General features: G+C 38.7%; 1 protein-coding gene across 6 annotated transcripts in view; it reads right to left on the bottom strand.

Annotated features, from left to right (window-relative positions):
* Positions 1-522: 522 nt before the first annotated feature.
* The window catches only part of gria2b (glutamate receptor, ionotropic, AMPA 2b), a 58,716-nt gene continuing 44,791 nt past the window's right edge, over positions 523-14,447 (bottom strand). Inside the window, exons 7-16 of one of the 6 annotated variants that reach the window (XM_037780128.1) lie at positions 12,998-13,165; positions 11,182-11,286; positions 10,908-11,015; positions 10,238-10,444; positions 9,777-10,144; positions 7,556-7,754; positions 6,892-7,139; positions 5,465-5,579; positions 3,233-3,367; positions 523-2,593 (exon numbers count right to left, since the gene is read on the bottom strand). In XM_037780128.1, the coding sequence (XP_037636056.1) occupies positions 2,429-2,593; positions 3,233-3,367; positions 5,465-5,579; positions 6,892-7,139; positions 7,556-7,754; positions 9,777-10,144; positions 10,238-10,444; positions 10,908-11,015; positions 11,182-11,286; positions 12,998-13,165 (1,818 nt within the window). In that variant the 3' untranslated portion in view covers positions 523-2,428. Of the gene's footprint in view, positions 2,594-3,118; positions 3,368-3,507; positions 4,975-5,464; positions 5,580-6,891; positions 7,140-7,555; positions 7,755-9,776; positions 10,145-10,237; positions 10,445-10,907; positions 11,016-11,181; positions 11,287-12,997; positions 13,166-14,447 lie in introns of those variants that run through there. The other 5 variants (XM_037780127.1, XM_037780131.1, XM_037780130.1 and 2 more) reach the window with 5 other exon arrangements.

Raw genomic sequence — 14,447 nt, 5'->3', positions numbered from 1 at the left:
TCTGTTTAAGTGTACGCTATTTTTAGAATATTTTCCGATGGCGAATAACTTTCACTTCCAGTTCAGTTCCGTGTCGGAAAGGAGAAGGAAAGGGGTCTGACTGCAAGGTAAAGCGGTGATAATATTCTAAATATAGCGTACACTTAAATGGATAATGACATTTTTTAAAGTGAACCTTTTTATTTTAGGTGGCTAAAATTTGTTCTTCTGCCGTGCCCGTCGGCACTCTATTGCTTTGCTCCTGTCTCTTTCCTCAAACTGGGGGCGCACCAACCGCCATCTAGTGAAAGTAATACACCTACACTGGATAAAAACCTCATACAACCCCTTAGCTCCTGGTTGTCTGAAAGACAGACCAAACTCACCTTTGGTTGTATTTAAGTAAGTTAACTAATCATGTTTCATCTCATTAAACCTTTCTGTCCATTTAAAACATTTAATTACCACGGTTAAAGAAAAAACCTTTCATCACTTGTTCTGTGATGATTTCCTCGTCCTGAATAAATGACACACGCTCGGAGATAACAAGAGATCAGCCACTTTTATTTAGAAAGAGTCCCAAAAAATAAACAAGTTAGCACACATTCCATATACAAAATGTCAGTGAGAATAGCCTGAATATGCGATGAAATTGATAAGCAACTACGGTATATGTTTCTATTGTTGATTACAAAAACAACAGTGATAATAATAATACAGTTCACCTCCCTTTCTGTTGCAGTAGAGGACTCTTCATAGGTCAATTTCATAAAATAAAATAAAATAAAATAAAAAGGTGTCTTATAATTAGAAGTGCTCGTCTGTATAAGTTTGGTAAGTAACTTATGGACTGCATAACTGAAACAAATAAATTAAACTGTAGTTTCTGAATAAGTAACCAAATTTAGTATTTAATGGAAGCAGAGTAGCTTTGACGCCATAATGAAAAGGGGCTATAATTGTTCATATTCAAACTTTTTATATAAAATATATGTATATATGTATATATTGTATATATGTCTAACATTGTATTTCCAATTTCAAACAATTAACCTCACAACTTCAACATTAAAATGAAAACGCATGTTTGGCAGTAATGAAATAAACGTATGTAGTATCTGCGGCAACAACATGCAACTGGTGCTACTTTATTGTCAGATCAATTCAAAACACATGGAGACTGGAAAACAAAGCGTAAAGGCTATTGTATTAGCACTGTCATTGCCACCAACTGTACACCTAGTTACAAAAGTTACAGAATGTATCATTTACATTCACTGAGATGACAGTGATTGATTATATTAAGACTATATTCATATCTACTGGCACTAGAATTTGGCACTCTTACTTATTTGGCATTTTAAAACCACCACGTAAAACCATGTGGATGTCGATGCCTCTTTTTGATGTCACTTCAAAATGTGATGCGATAATACCAGACCATACTATTTTTTTTTGTTGTTTTGCATTGATGGCGTGTAAACAGGTTAATTTCCTCTTCAAAGTAGAACAACCCTGGTTCTCGTCAGAAAAAATACAAACAACAAAAGCACTGAAGCAAACAAAGGGACAAAAGAATAAAGCAAAAATCGCTGCACCAACTCTAACAAGAAAAACATAGAAGGATTGATTCCAAATGTCAAGCATTGACATATATTTCATATCAACACCAAATGTTAAAGAATAAAATATACAGGAAAGTTTAGAATAGGAATTAATTACATGATTTCAACATCTCAGCCCCATATGCAATGTATTTGGCTTTAAAAATATGGAACTAGAAGCTGTTTAGTATTTTTTTCTTTCTTAATACTCACAAGATGTTTATATCCAACCAGTATGTAAGCAAGTTTATTTAAAAGCTATTTTGTGAAAATACATAAAAATATTTTTTTTCAATAAACTTTTTTCTAGATTTTCTTAGAAAAAAAAAGGACAATTTCACATCTTAATGCAGATGATATCAAGTGTGCTTGAAAATCCTGTTTGGCGGTGGTGGCTACAGAAACAGTGTGTTTTTGACGACATCTTCCCAAGACGCACACACACCCACGCTCTTCACACACACACACTCAGACACACAAACACAGTTGAGATGACTGAAACTCCCAGAAGCAGCCGTTGCCGTCAATCAAGCCCTCGTTTCCGTCTCAGTCCAGACAGTTAGAAAGCGTGATGTCATCAGTATAGAAAAAAAGAGCCTCCATTTTATATTCCGAGATGTAATTCCACCCAGAGAGAGAGACAGGTGTTTTATACGGTGCGAAATAGAGACAGAGAGCAACAATACAAGTCTTTGTGAGACACAAAATGAAGCCTCCATCTCCTACCTTTCCTTTTTCACCAGACAGAGACAGAAAAAGCGCCAGAACAGAAGGAGGGAGGGCAAGGACAAGAAAAAAATCGCTCTATTGAAACCATTGTAAGGCACTCAGAAGTTTCTCATTGATCAGGACAGATCTGTCAGGCTGACGTTTAGTCCCATGTCAGGTCTCACGTAAGGGGCAGCGTGGACAGCTTTGGGAAACTCTGGAGTCATCACCCGACCATTCTCCCCAGTACTCCCAGTGACGGAAAGTCTCGCTTTGTTCCTCATGGCGTCCCCAAAGGTCATCTAAACGCACGAAAAGTCACGTGTACACGCAGACAGCAAGCAATCACAAACATTAACACATTCACACGCATACAAGAACAAGGAAGCAACATGTTAGGTTAGAGTATCTCCACATCTGTAAACTTAAAAGATTATAAATGTTCAAAAACATGACAATGTAGATGAGAACTTAACGTGATCTCCATGGGTAACACAATGCGAGATTCAAATGATCATGTAAAGGCATTATGCATGGTCATTGCAAGCATTATTGTTGAAATGTGTTACTAGGACAGAGGTATTAACAAGCATGGCCATCAACAGTCATACATGAAAATGGTTTCAAAATAGCAAGGAAACTTAAATGGACAAACACAGTTTTAGTCTTTAAAAAGGGGGATATCTCTCTCTCTCTCATTAAATCATAAATCACCATTACATACGATCCTTTGGCCAACCTCTTCATTCACTAACACTGAGGGATGGAACGGATGGAGCCAAAAAAGCGTGCATTTGGGGGGAATTTATGAAATCCTCGTTCCCTACCCCCTAAATTTTTACACTTTCGATCCCATATACGTTGTAACCTTCCTTATAAGTTGCAAAATTCTGTGAATTCTGCGAGGAAGTTGGGTTAATATTCTGTGCATTCTTTGCCACCTTCATTCGTTTCGCCTCGGCTCGGGACTTGTAACAGAACTCAATCAAGGCCACCAGCATGGCCAAACCGAGTCCTCCGACCAGAATGTAGAAGACCCCAGCCACGTTGCTCAGGCTGAGGGCGCTCGTCTTCTCCTGCGGAGTGCACACGAGACAGAGGTCAGCGGCGGGGCAAAGGCCAAAGGTTGAAAGATTTTAAAAAATGTACACAAATAAAACAATCACATCCACAACAAAAACTAAAAATGCACAAAAATGCACCACTATATTTAATATTTCTTTTGACAGCCAATAATATCTAAAAAGCACAGAAAATAACAAGACATAACACACAGGTGCTTTTTTTTCATTTTGGGTAAATTTAAAGCAATGTAGTGGGTAAGGTTAGTACTGTAATCATAATGAAATGCAGCAGCAGTTTGTTTGCAGTGCATATACAGTCTATGTGTTGTGGATCTTATCCGAAATTTGTACTGTAGAAGGACCATTTACATGGGTTGCCCATTACAAAGGGCTAAGCTGTTACAAACGTGCTCAAAGACCTTTACTTATAGACAGAGACAAGAAGGAAGACAGCTTAGTAATAAACCAATTGGGGTCTGACACATACAGTACAGTAAAGTTTTCTTTAGCGTATATAAAACACCCATGTATTCATTTAAGGTGGATGCCAAATGGATACATAGGGCTCTACCTTCTCAAAGTGGTGCACAATATATGTGTGTGTGGAAACAAGACAGCCATAGACAACACAGTTACAGTTACATGTTTAAAAGTTGGGAGTATTTAAGAAGTGACAAGACAGAGGTGAGTATCAATTATCAAGGAAAAGAAACAAGTGCCAACTGAGGAAAGAGAATCACTCAGATCAAAGTGCTTCATTTTTTTTTCACACGGATCATTTCATTAATAATTGATGTAATTGATTTCATGAACACTGGGAAAAAGGGTAGGTGAAGGAACGGTTTGCTATTTGATTTTTTTTTTTAAATGGTGGATTTTCTTATAATTTGTGATTAATTTCAAGTGAGAGGTAACTGTTGTCTGTGAAATCAGTGTGAACTCCATTAATAACACACTAAGATCAACACGAGGCCACGCAAATAAAAAGAAAAACACAAGACTCACACAGTACTACACAGTGAAAGACAGTGATACAAATACAACAGAGAGGACATTTAACACCATTGGACACCCTTTATAGATGGTCCAGAGATTAGCCAATCACTGTCAGATTTCAGTATTCAGTGCTGTGAGCGTTTTCCTTTGTGTATAGCTGCGTCCAAATTATTAAATTCATAAATATCTCATAAAAGCTTTTTTGTAAGAAAAAAGCTTTCCATTTCTTTGGAAATTGGGGAGCTGGAAAAAGAGGATTTAACGGGTCATTTTGATAAAAGGAGTGCACATTTCAAGAATGACATTGCATGCATTACTGTATTATAAAATAATATAAATGGTATTAATCATTAGTAAGTCTGCAGGCATTAGTAAATTACATCTTACCAAGGCATCTCATGCTTTGTTTGTGCATTTGCTTGAAATGATTTATCATTACTTTAAATGGGGTCATTCCCACTAATAATTATGAGTGTGCTTGAATCACATAGAACCTGCAGCGACTAACCTTACTTCCAGAGTCCTTGGCTCCACATTCACCCTTATCGTACCACCATTTGTTTTTCAGCTTGTCTAAGACTCCTTGCTCACTGAGTTTCAATACCGCAAGGTTTACTGGCGTTCTTCACGTGGAAAATAACATAAATAACATTATCAATGTTATTTTATGTTATTATTACATTTACACTGATTAAACTTTTTTTTCTGTCTTTGATTCTCTTTCTTACATTTCTTTCTCTTCTTTCCGTTGCAGTGGCGATAGACGTTGATGCGCCATTTGGCCTAAGCAAAAGCGAGTTTTGCAGAGCCAAATGTGCATTAACGTATCGCCTGAAGTAAGCAGCAAGGGCAACAGATATACTGTAGTACAGTGAGCCAATGGGAAGAGGCCAAGCTACTGAGCTCGTGGTACGCATCTTGAACTTTCTTTGGCGACCTGATTGTCGGCTACAGAATGTGTTGGTGATTCAGGTTGCTGAGGGTTGCTGGCTGTGCAGCTGATTCAGCAGGTGACTGGCCTGCTGTCAGTGTGGATTGGGATCCTGTGCTGGTTTGCTGCTTACTTTTGGGAGTTGCAATGAGTTACCCATCACTTTGCTCACTGGGGCTGACCTTGGAATCACCTCCCCCGCTGCCGCACTCTCCTTTGTCGTACCACCATTTGTTTTTCAATTTGTCCAACAGGCCTTGCTCATTCAGTTTTAGTACTGCGAGGTTAACCGCATTTCTTGAAACGATAAAACATACTTGTAAGACAGGGTGAGCCACTTATCAATTGTCTGTCTATCACTCCCTCATTTTAGAGATTAAAAAATAGTTGATTTACGTCTATTACCCCCCTCCCCTCTCATGGTATTTGGGTAGTTCTATCACAAAATAGCTATCTGATATATATAATCAGGATCAAATGTGTGCAACATGAATGTTTGTCAAAGGTGGCAGAGCTTAGCCGTAACACAACAGAGAGGACAGAGTGCTAAGACTAGGGCGACTAGTGGCTACAGCAACGTACTCACATCCACAACATACATATAACAGTGTCTGGCAAGTGACTCCACTAAAAGAGAGACAGCAGAACAGCAGTAATGGGGAAAAAATGGTTAGACCTCATGGAAATATGTCAAAAAAAGCATGCAACATTTCCCAAAGAAATCACCATCTAACCCAACTACCCATAATCTATACTATGTTTAGGGATGGAGGGAGTTTTTGGTGCAACTGATCCAATTGAGGGGCACACTGAGCAAAAGGCTATTGCTATCTAAATCTATATCTAAATGGCTTCAATAATGAACATTATACAGTGAATATTAAATACATATTGAAACCCAAGCAGTGCCACAATTAACAGTTGGTATACCATTTGTTTGTTACTTCCAATTATTTTCCACAAAGGAAATGTTCATTAAGTCATTAAGAAAAGCGAGTGTACTGCAAGGGTTTAGCAAAAACACATTAAGTAAATAGACATTTAACTATACATTCCTAAAATATCTTATCATAAATATGCAAATTAATCAATCATTCAAAGTTAATCAAACAAGAAAAAGGGCAGAACAGCAAGGCAAAAATGTTAAGCATATTGAAACATAGAAAAAGACATAAGCTAGGACAGTACTAGACAGAAAGACTACAGGAGAGCAATCTAAATTTAGATTAAATGGGTGAAGCTATAGAAGAGGTTCAAATTAAGATTCAAAATCTTATTAATAATAGTAATTAATTAGAATAGGTCTTAAAAACCTCAGCTGAAATCCAGCCTGGATAGGAGTAATGATTCTCACTATAGTCGTTAACAATAAGAATTTGGGAAACTATTGCAGGAAATTTGTCAAATACTCAAATATTCAAAAAAATGACAAAACATTTTTTTGCAATTTATCGACTTACAATAAATTGCAATGGTGTTTAAAGAATTTGAAGGGGAATGGGCATTACCTCATCTCCTTATACAAACCAGAGACAAATAAGCAAAGCTACATCAGGGTAGGTGGGATACTATAACAACATTGGACACATTGTTATACTATTCCACCCACCTTAATGAGGATCCTTTGGGCGTGGCGATCCCGTAGCCTTTGGAGTCCAGGTTGCCTCCCACCTTCATGGTGTCGCAGGGTTTCCGCTGCTCGATGTACTCGTTCATTGTGGACTCTAGCAGGTAGGCGTACTTCCCCTTGGACTTCCGGACTCTCAGAACCCCCTCGGCTGTGGTTTTCACAAACACGGAGGGCTCCGCACTGCGCATGTATGTCCACATTTTGTCAAAGAGGGCAATTTTTGAGCGCTGTTTGGAAAAAAGACAATGGAAGAAGCACTTGCTGTTAATACAATCAAATTATAAAAGCCTCCATTATTTCTTCCTCCAAACATTGAATGTGATGCTGATATGATTTTAACTCTATAATATATATTTCTTGGAGGTTGGTCGTTTTTTTTTCATGACTTCAAGATTGCTTTGCCAGGTGCAGAGTTATGTCATTCAAAACTCAATTTTCAGTCCATGTTTTGGGACAAAATCTCACCACCTACTGGAATTTCAAGATACTCCTTCAAGGAAGATTTAATTTCCTTCATCAAGTTGTAATTTCAGCTGAGGAGTTTGGTTCACCGAGAAGTGAAGTATGTTGCATTTCAGCTACTAAAGCTAAAACTTAAAACCTTGTTTCCACAGGTGTAGAATACAACAAGAGTACCTCTTACCCTAAAAAACTCTTTAGTAGAGCCAGAGTCCAGAGTCCCATACGCTATCTCGGTCTGTTTTGCCAGGTCTTCTGCACTTTCAATGGGAGAGACCATCCTCTCGACAGTTAGGAAAGCAGCCAGGTTGGCGGTGTAGGAGGAGATGATGATTAAAGTGAAGAACCACCAAACGCCGCCAACAATGCGCCCAGACAGTGATCTATTGGAAAAACAAATAAAGACATATTCGCTTGTGTTTGTTATCATTCAACGGTTACTTTACACTGTTTTAACAAATCATTCAGCATCAACAAAAGATTATGCAACTACAGTGATGTGGTTGGATGTGATTCAATTGAATTGGATGTTGTCAGATTATTACAAATTGTTTTAGAAGTAAACATGATGTCCCCCACAAATTAAGCCCCCCTTTGACCCATCAATAACAAATGTCATCTTGATTTGACTTATGACTAAAAATGTTCAGGGGTTAGTAGTTTGATTTCTCTGAGTTTTGTCAAAATCCTACACATTGTAACGAATGCATGAACAAACAAATTAATCTAAAGAAATTTTTCTATTCATACCCCTGATATTATTATAGTTGACAATGATTTGCTGCACCCTCTGCAGTGTGCAATAATATTAAATCTATACTTAAAGTAATATGCTGAGGTTCTGTCTAGGGTTTAATAACATGCCTCCAAGAAACAAACAAGCTCAACAAATGCATAGAGGAAGGACAGCCTTGCTTCAGTTGAAGAAATAAACTAACAATATATTGATGTGGAGTTATGCTGACAACCTTCACATCATCGGGATGATATGTAGAAGACATGTTGATTCATCTCTGTGGAACACATGACTCTAACCTTACTTACAAGTGTCTGCTGTCACAAGTTATTAAATCTGTATTCACAAAACTTTATATGACACTGAATTAATTAAGGAGAACCATTTGCCTAACTCTGTTAATAAATGCAAGCACAGTACAAACAAGACTAATAGGATGTGTAGAAAATACAACATAAAAGCATAAACAATCACAGAGAACAATAGCAGATATGATATCATTTTTTAGCCACTGATAAATAAATGATTACACAGCAGGACTGCTCCTTCCAACAGTGACCCTGCGTACGTTGAAATATTTACAGCCCTGCTAGTGGCCCCATGAGATTGTAAAGCTCATTACCAACCAGAAAACAACAGTGTCAGATGGCTAAATATCAAAAAGACAATTTTTTTAATAGTTCTAAAGATTCTTGCAGGAATAAGAAAAATGTTGTCTTGTGTGTGGCAGCAGAAGAAAAGTAATTGTTGGCTAAATCAAAGAGTTTAATTGCTCTGCAGTAACTACAGATGGCAATGTAAATGTCCATCTTTCCAATGGCTCCTTATTGCGAAACCCCAATAATCCAAAAGGTCCCATTGGACCAAAAGCCCAGTTGTCCAACAATTTGTCCATTATCCCATAACCAAACGGCCATTGTTCTGAAGGCCCATTGCTCTGCAAATACACATTTTCTGTGCAACAAACGTAAGCACATGGCTAATTATTATGCAAAATGACATCATCAGACCTGCAAGATTTTTTTTTACTGGCAAAGGCATGACCCACCACGCTGCCTCTTATCACTAGTTTCCATTGTTGGTTGGGTTGGTTGGTTTAGGCATTAGTTAGGGTAAGAATAGCAGGGTAAACCAATCAGATTAGCCATGTGGTCCAATTCGTAACACAAATTTGTATTTTCGGAGCAATGGGAGTTTGTTTTCCTTTATCATGCTAGCATTGTAACATGCTCAAATTTAGCATTTTAGTATGATGTGCTAATATTTCGCATTTGATTATGCTAAAATTAGCTTGTTAGCAGTAATTTCAAAGTAGTTACTGTCATTAGGTTTAGAAATGTCCTTTCATTGACTAAAGGGTTGGACAGTTGAAAAACAGACCTGTTGATGCAGATAGAAATGTGAGTGAATTGACAAATTAAATCATCCTCCTTGTCCATTGATTATAATAGATACTGATACTTCACTAAAACAGACCTCCAGCATAGCTAAAGATACATTGGTTGTCTCGCAATTGCAAAATCACAGCTGCCAATAACCACTGTGAGCATTTACTGTGAAATGTGATGAAGCACACTTGTATTCCAAGTTATAAATGCATGATGTCACAAGTTATTTTTGGTTAATTAAACTGAGAAAAACACTGCAGTCGTTGATTGTTGTGACCTACCTAGGTGAGATGTCACAGCCTTGGCGCATGAAGGCTCCAAGGGAGAACCAGAGGCTGTTGAATATGCCAAACTCGTTAGTCGACTCATTGGTCTGGATCTGCCCATCTTCATACTCTTCAGTGTGCCACTCGTACGGGCTGAAGCGGCTGACGAGGAACAGCACCACGCTGACACCGATGTAGGCAAAAACGATACACATCCAGATCTCGTAGGCCAGCGGGTCCAGGAAAGAGAAGACTCCTGGTTTGGACTTCTGAGGTTTCTTTATCATGATAGAGATTCCCAGAGACATAAAGGGTTTGGAGAAGTCAATCACCTCCTCTCGTACCAAAGTGATGGTCAGAGGAGCGACAGCAATGTCTGCTTTCTATAAAACCAAAAGACAAAACAAAAGAACCAGAATGAGTGGCATGTGGTGTTAATCAAGGACTGAAGTTACCTCTTGTTAAAGACAACTCACCCCATACACCAACTCTCCAACCATCCCGTTCCAGATTTTGGTCTCTGCATCTCTGGCTCCATATTTCCCATCGCTCACTATTTTCAGTTGATATTTGAAGCCGCAGTGCTTCGCTATCTCCGCCGCCAGATCTACACAGTAACCCTCGTAGCGGTCATTGTCTACAAGAAGGTCAGAGTTCTTTTTCAGCATCACATACGGAGCTTCCTGAAGGACAGAGACAAAAACAGAAAACACTGATCAGCACAAGAGGTTTTAATTAGCCTACAATGCTAAAAGCAGCTTCAAAAACAAGGGTTTTACATCACCATGACAGGATATTATGAATACACTGGTCTAAAACAAAGCGCATTGTTGTAGCAAGGCATTAGCGGCCTTTTGTTATTCAGGTTACCAGTCTGAAGACAAGATTCATACAGAAGTATCCTCTCCTTAATGGAAAATGTGAGATTAAAATACCTCAATCATACAGCCAAATTCAGTCTAAATCAAATAAAGTTCTATGTTAAAATAAATGATTAAGGCTGTCCTTGGCATTGGAAAATGTGGCACCATATGTCGGATTGGGAGCCAACTGTTTCCCCAGCTATTTATCACCAGTAGGGAGACACTGCAAAGACAATTAAAGCAGTTTATACTTAGTTATGCAATCATATATTATAGTATTTACCAAGATGGTTGTGACAATAACTGTTTTGTTTTCCATTCCTGTTGAGTCATTTGCAAAGACATCCGATTTGGTGACAGCCATTTTGTCAACTTCATTCCAGTATCCAATCTGTCGGGATGAAAAACAGTAATATCCATGAAACATGTGTACGATTAATCTGTCGTGCTACTGTACATAATCTGGTCCTCAAATTCAAACCATCCACAAGATAAAAAAAATAAAAAATAAACTATTTAACTTAATTTCTAGATAAGGTGACCGTCCAGACGCTTACCTTTACGGGACCGTTCGTCTTTAATTCCATTATGTTCACTGAGTAGTTGACTCGCTTGCCATGTTGATCGAACTGGATGTTTCCCGTCAGGCCTTCCACACGCACCTTTGAGACAGAAAATCAAACTGTCACAACATGGCATCTAAAAACTGGCTGACACAGCATGTACACTACGACCGCTCTGTCGCATGAAAACAGCTTTTTGATGTGTTTTGCATAATTCATCACACCGCATTCTGATTGAAACAGGTAGTTGGATGTAAGTTAAAGTGGAAGGAGACATGTAAGCTTGCGAGAAGCCTCTGAACTTTGTTGGCCAGGAAGCACAGTGGAGATGGGCGTTCTGTTAGTCTCTCCTCTTCTACAAAGTTAATGCCATGATCCTTAATGACTTCAAATGGGGTTTCATGTCGAGGAAACTATCGCTGTCCAGCGTGTGTTGAGACACTTGAAAAACATTTTCCATCTCTTCTTTTATTGGCAGCCAACTGAAATAGCAAAATGGCCAAGGCAGAAAAGGACCAGAAGGAGGCTTGAAAGTATCCTGTGGAGTTTTCTTGTAAACACAGTAATGTTTGAATGCAGTTTTTTCTAATCAAAACGCATTGGGTGTATCCTTGAAGCCTGACAAACATGTTGAATGGATTTCATTTCTCATAAAACATGTGAATAAATCATGGGCTTACCATCTGACGTGTTTGATCCCGGCCCAGTAACTCCCTGTCTTGTCCCCATGGGGTGGTTTAAGGCAGCTATTCCTCATCTTTTACATACATATCCAAACTTCCTGTGTAGCAGGCGATGGCATCAAAGCCAAGTACTGATCAAATCACCCCCGGCTCTCTGAAGCTCTGTACGGCCGAATTCACAAATATGTAGGGCATTAGGCTACAACAGACATTCCTGTAATCTTGAGTTGCAACGTCGGCTGTATTAGCTATGTGTTTACTACATGTTTATTTGCATATATAGCGGGGAAGTGAGATCATATCCTAAGTGGTCACTCAAGACGCATTTGTGGAGACGCATTCTAATGCCAGGTGTGAACAAGGCCTCTGAGACATTACCTACCAACGCTCCAATCATCACAAAGCTCTCACCCTGGATATAGTTTAGTTGTGGATGTCCTTCTCCACGGTGCCTCATGGCCAATGGGGCGAGAACAGGGACTTTTCACAAGTCACAGTGGTAGAGATACAGATAAAAGGAAAAACCTTTGAGCATCCCGCCAGTTGGTTGATGACCCTGAACTGTTGGCGCAACATCATAGGCATTTTGTCTTCATAAAATATGATTCACATATTTGACAGGTACTTTTTCTTTGAGTATATCCCCTCAGATGCTGAAGGTTGTACCCCAAGGTTGTAATTTCAGATAAAGTAAATGTTTTCTGAATATGAATAGCAGTAACCTAAAGTCCAGAGTTTCTATTGAGATCTGTTATCAGTTGCTCTTGGCTCAAAAGGCAGAATCACTTACATGTTTTAACTTGAATTCCAAGTTCAGAACCTGTAGCTACAACCTAAAGAAACACTTTGGATCCACTTTGGCTGTCAAGCTTCATTTCTCAGCAGGAAGGAATCTAATCTTGTCTTGATTCAAAGCTCAGAGGACAGTCTGTGGGTAGACCTCTGTTTCTCTTCTGAAGAATAGCTGTCAGCATATCTGCGCGCATCCACATGCACAGTGAAAACACCAGTCTTTAAATGTGAAGTACTGTCTGTGGGTGTTTTGTGCATTTCCTGAGGGAGATCTGCTGTTACCATGGCAACAAGTCTTCACCAACAAAAGGATGTGAGCATATGTAATGTGTTACCTGTTTCAGTGCTCGCTCGATCTCCATTCCCTGAGTCCAGGGAACGGCAGGATTGGCCAGGCAGTCCCCATTGTTGGCCCTCCTGGTGAAGTCGATGCGCTGTTTGTGCAGGTGGCGGAAGGCCTCCGTCATCACCTGAACGGCGTCGTACGTCAACGCTGATGTGTACTAGGGCAAGACAATGGAAATAGATGTTGGGAATGGGGTTGTCAGAGAGGTAGGACTTCCTAAGCCTAACCCTAACTCCTAACCATAACGCTAGCTCTCTCCCAAACCTGATATAGTTTATTCCTGTGTTGTTCAAGAACTGTTAAAACTCATCAATCATCTATTCCGTTGCACTGAATGGCATGTTCATTCATTGCATGATATACAAGGACACTATAGTTTATTTTGAGTTGAACCCACACAAAACAAAAAGTTTTACTCCTGATTGAGTAACATATTCTACAGCAAATTTGATTGGTTCTGGTCTTTTGGGATTTGTTGACAGAAATTTAGGGTATTTTCAGTCCAAACAACAAATTAAGTACCCATAAAAGGAAACTGCATTATGAATTATGTTTCAAGGGAATTTTGTTACGGATTACGTGTGTTTTTGACGTATCACAAAGACGTTTGTAATGATAGTCCGCGTAAGTCCACATAAAATGGAGTTTGGGGTGGTGGATGGGTCAAACAAACATAGGACTTTCACCTAGAAGACTGCTGTTTGAGTCCCATTGGAAACTAAATGTCAACATTCACTTATTTAAATTTATACGTAAATAACGTAAAAAACAGTAATTTCAAGCCAAACCATGATGAACCTAACAAAGTAGTTGTATTGCATTCTTTGTTCTGTTTATTTTCAGAAAACATTTTACAATATTAACCATGTTGAATTTTACAAACTTTTAACAATTGTTTAAAATTGTGACTGTAATATGGGCGAAAATTATCCTTTGAAAGGAGAATGCAGTTTAGTTGAATGGGAACATCATTTTGTGGGAGACAGGGTTGTTTCAGTCTCATCCTTTAAAGATGTAACTTTACATGTTGAGAGAGAAATGAGAAGCACAATATATAATACTGGTGAGAGACCTCAGGACATAGTTATATTCTGTCACTTGTTATTACTGGACAGATTTCCCAACAATTTCATTCCATTTGGGTAAAACGAGCAAATCTGTGGGGTTGTAATTTGCAGGAATTAGATGCTTTGCTTCACTGATGGCTTTGTAACTTGTCCCATCAGCTTCCAGGTATCTAAATATCAATCTGCAATAGTTTGAGACAAACTACATAGGAGGTGTCTGTTCTGTGCCTCAAGTCAAACCATGAAGGTTGAACACAACCTCGCCTCATCAATTTTATTAGGGTTAGAATAATTAGTTGATAAAAGAGGCTTTAACTCTAAGTTCTAACCTTAAATTCACCTATCCGACAAGTGAGGCAACCAACATGAGCC

Source organism: Sebastes umbrosus, chromosome 9 (genome assembly GCF_015220745.1).
Source record: "Sebastes umbrosus isolate fSebUmb1 chromosome 9, fSebUmb1.pri, whole genome shotgun sequence".
Taxonomy (NCBI): Eukaryota; Metazoa; Chordata; class Actinopteri; order Perciformes; family Sebastidae; genus Sebastes; species Sebastes umbrosus.
This window is presented reverse-complemented; position numbering and strand designations above follow the sequence as displayed.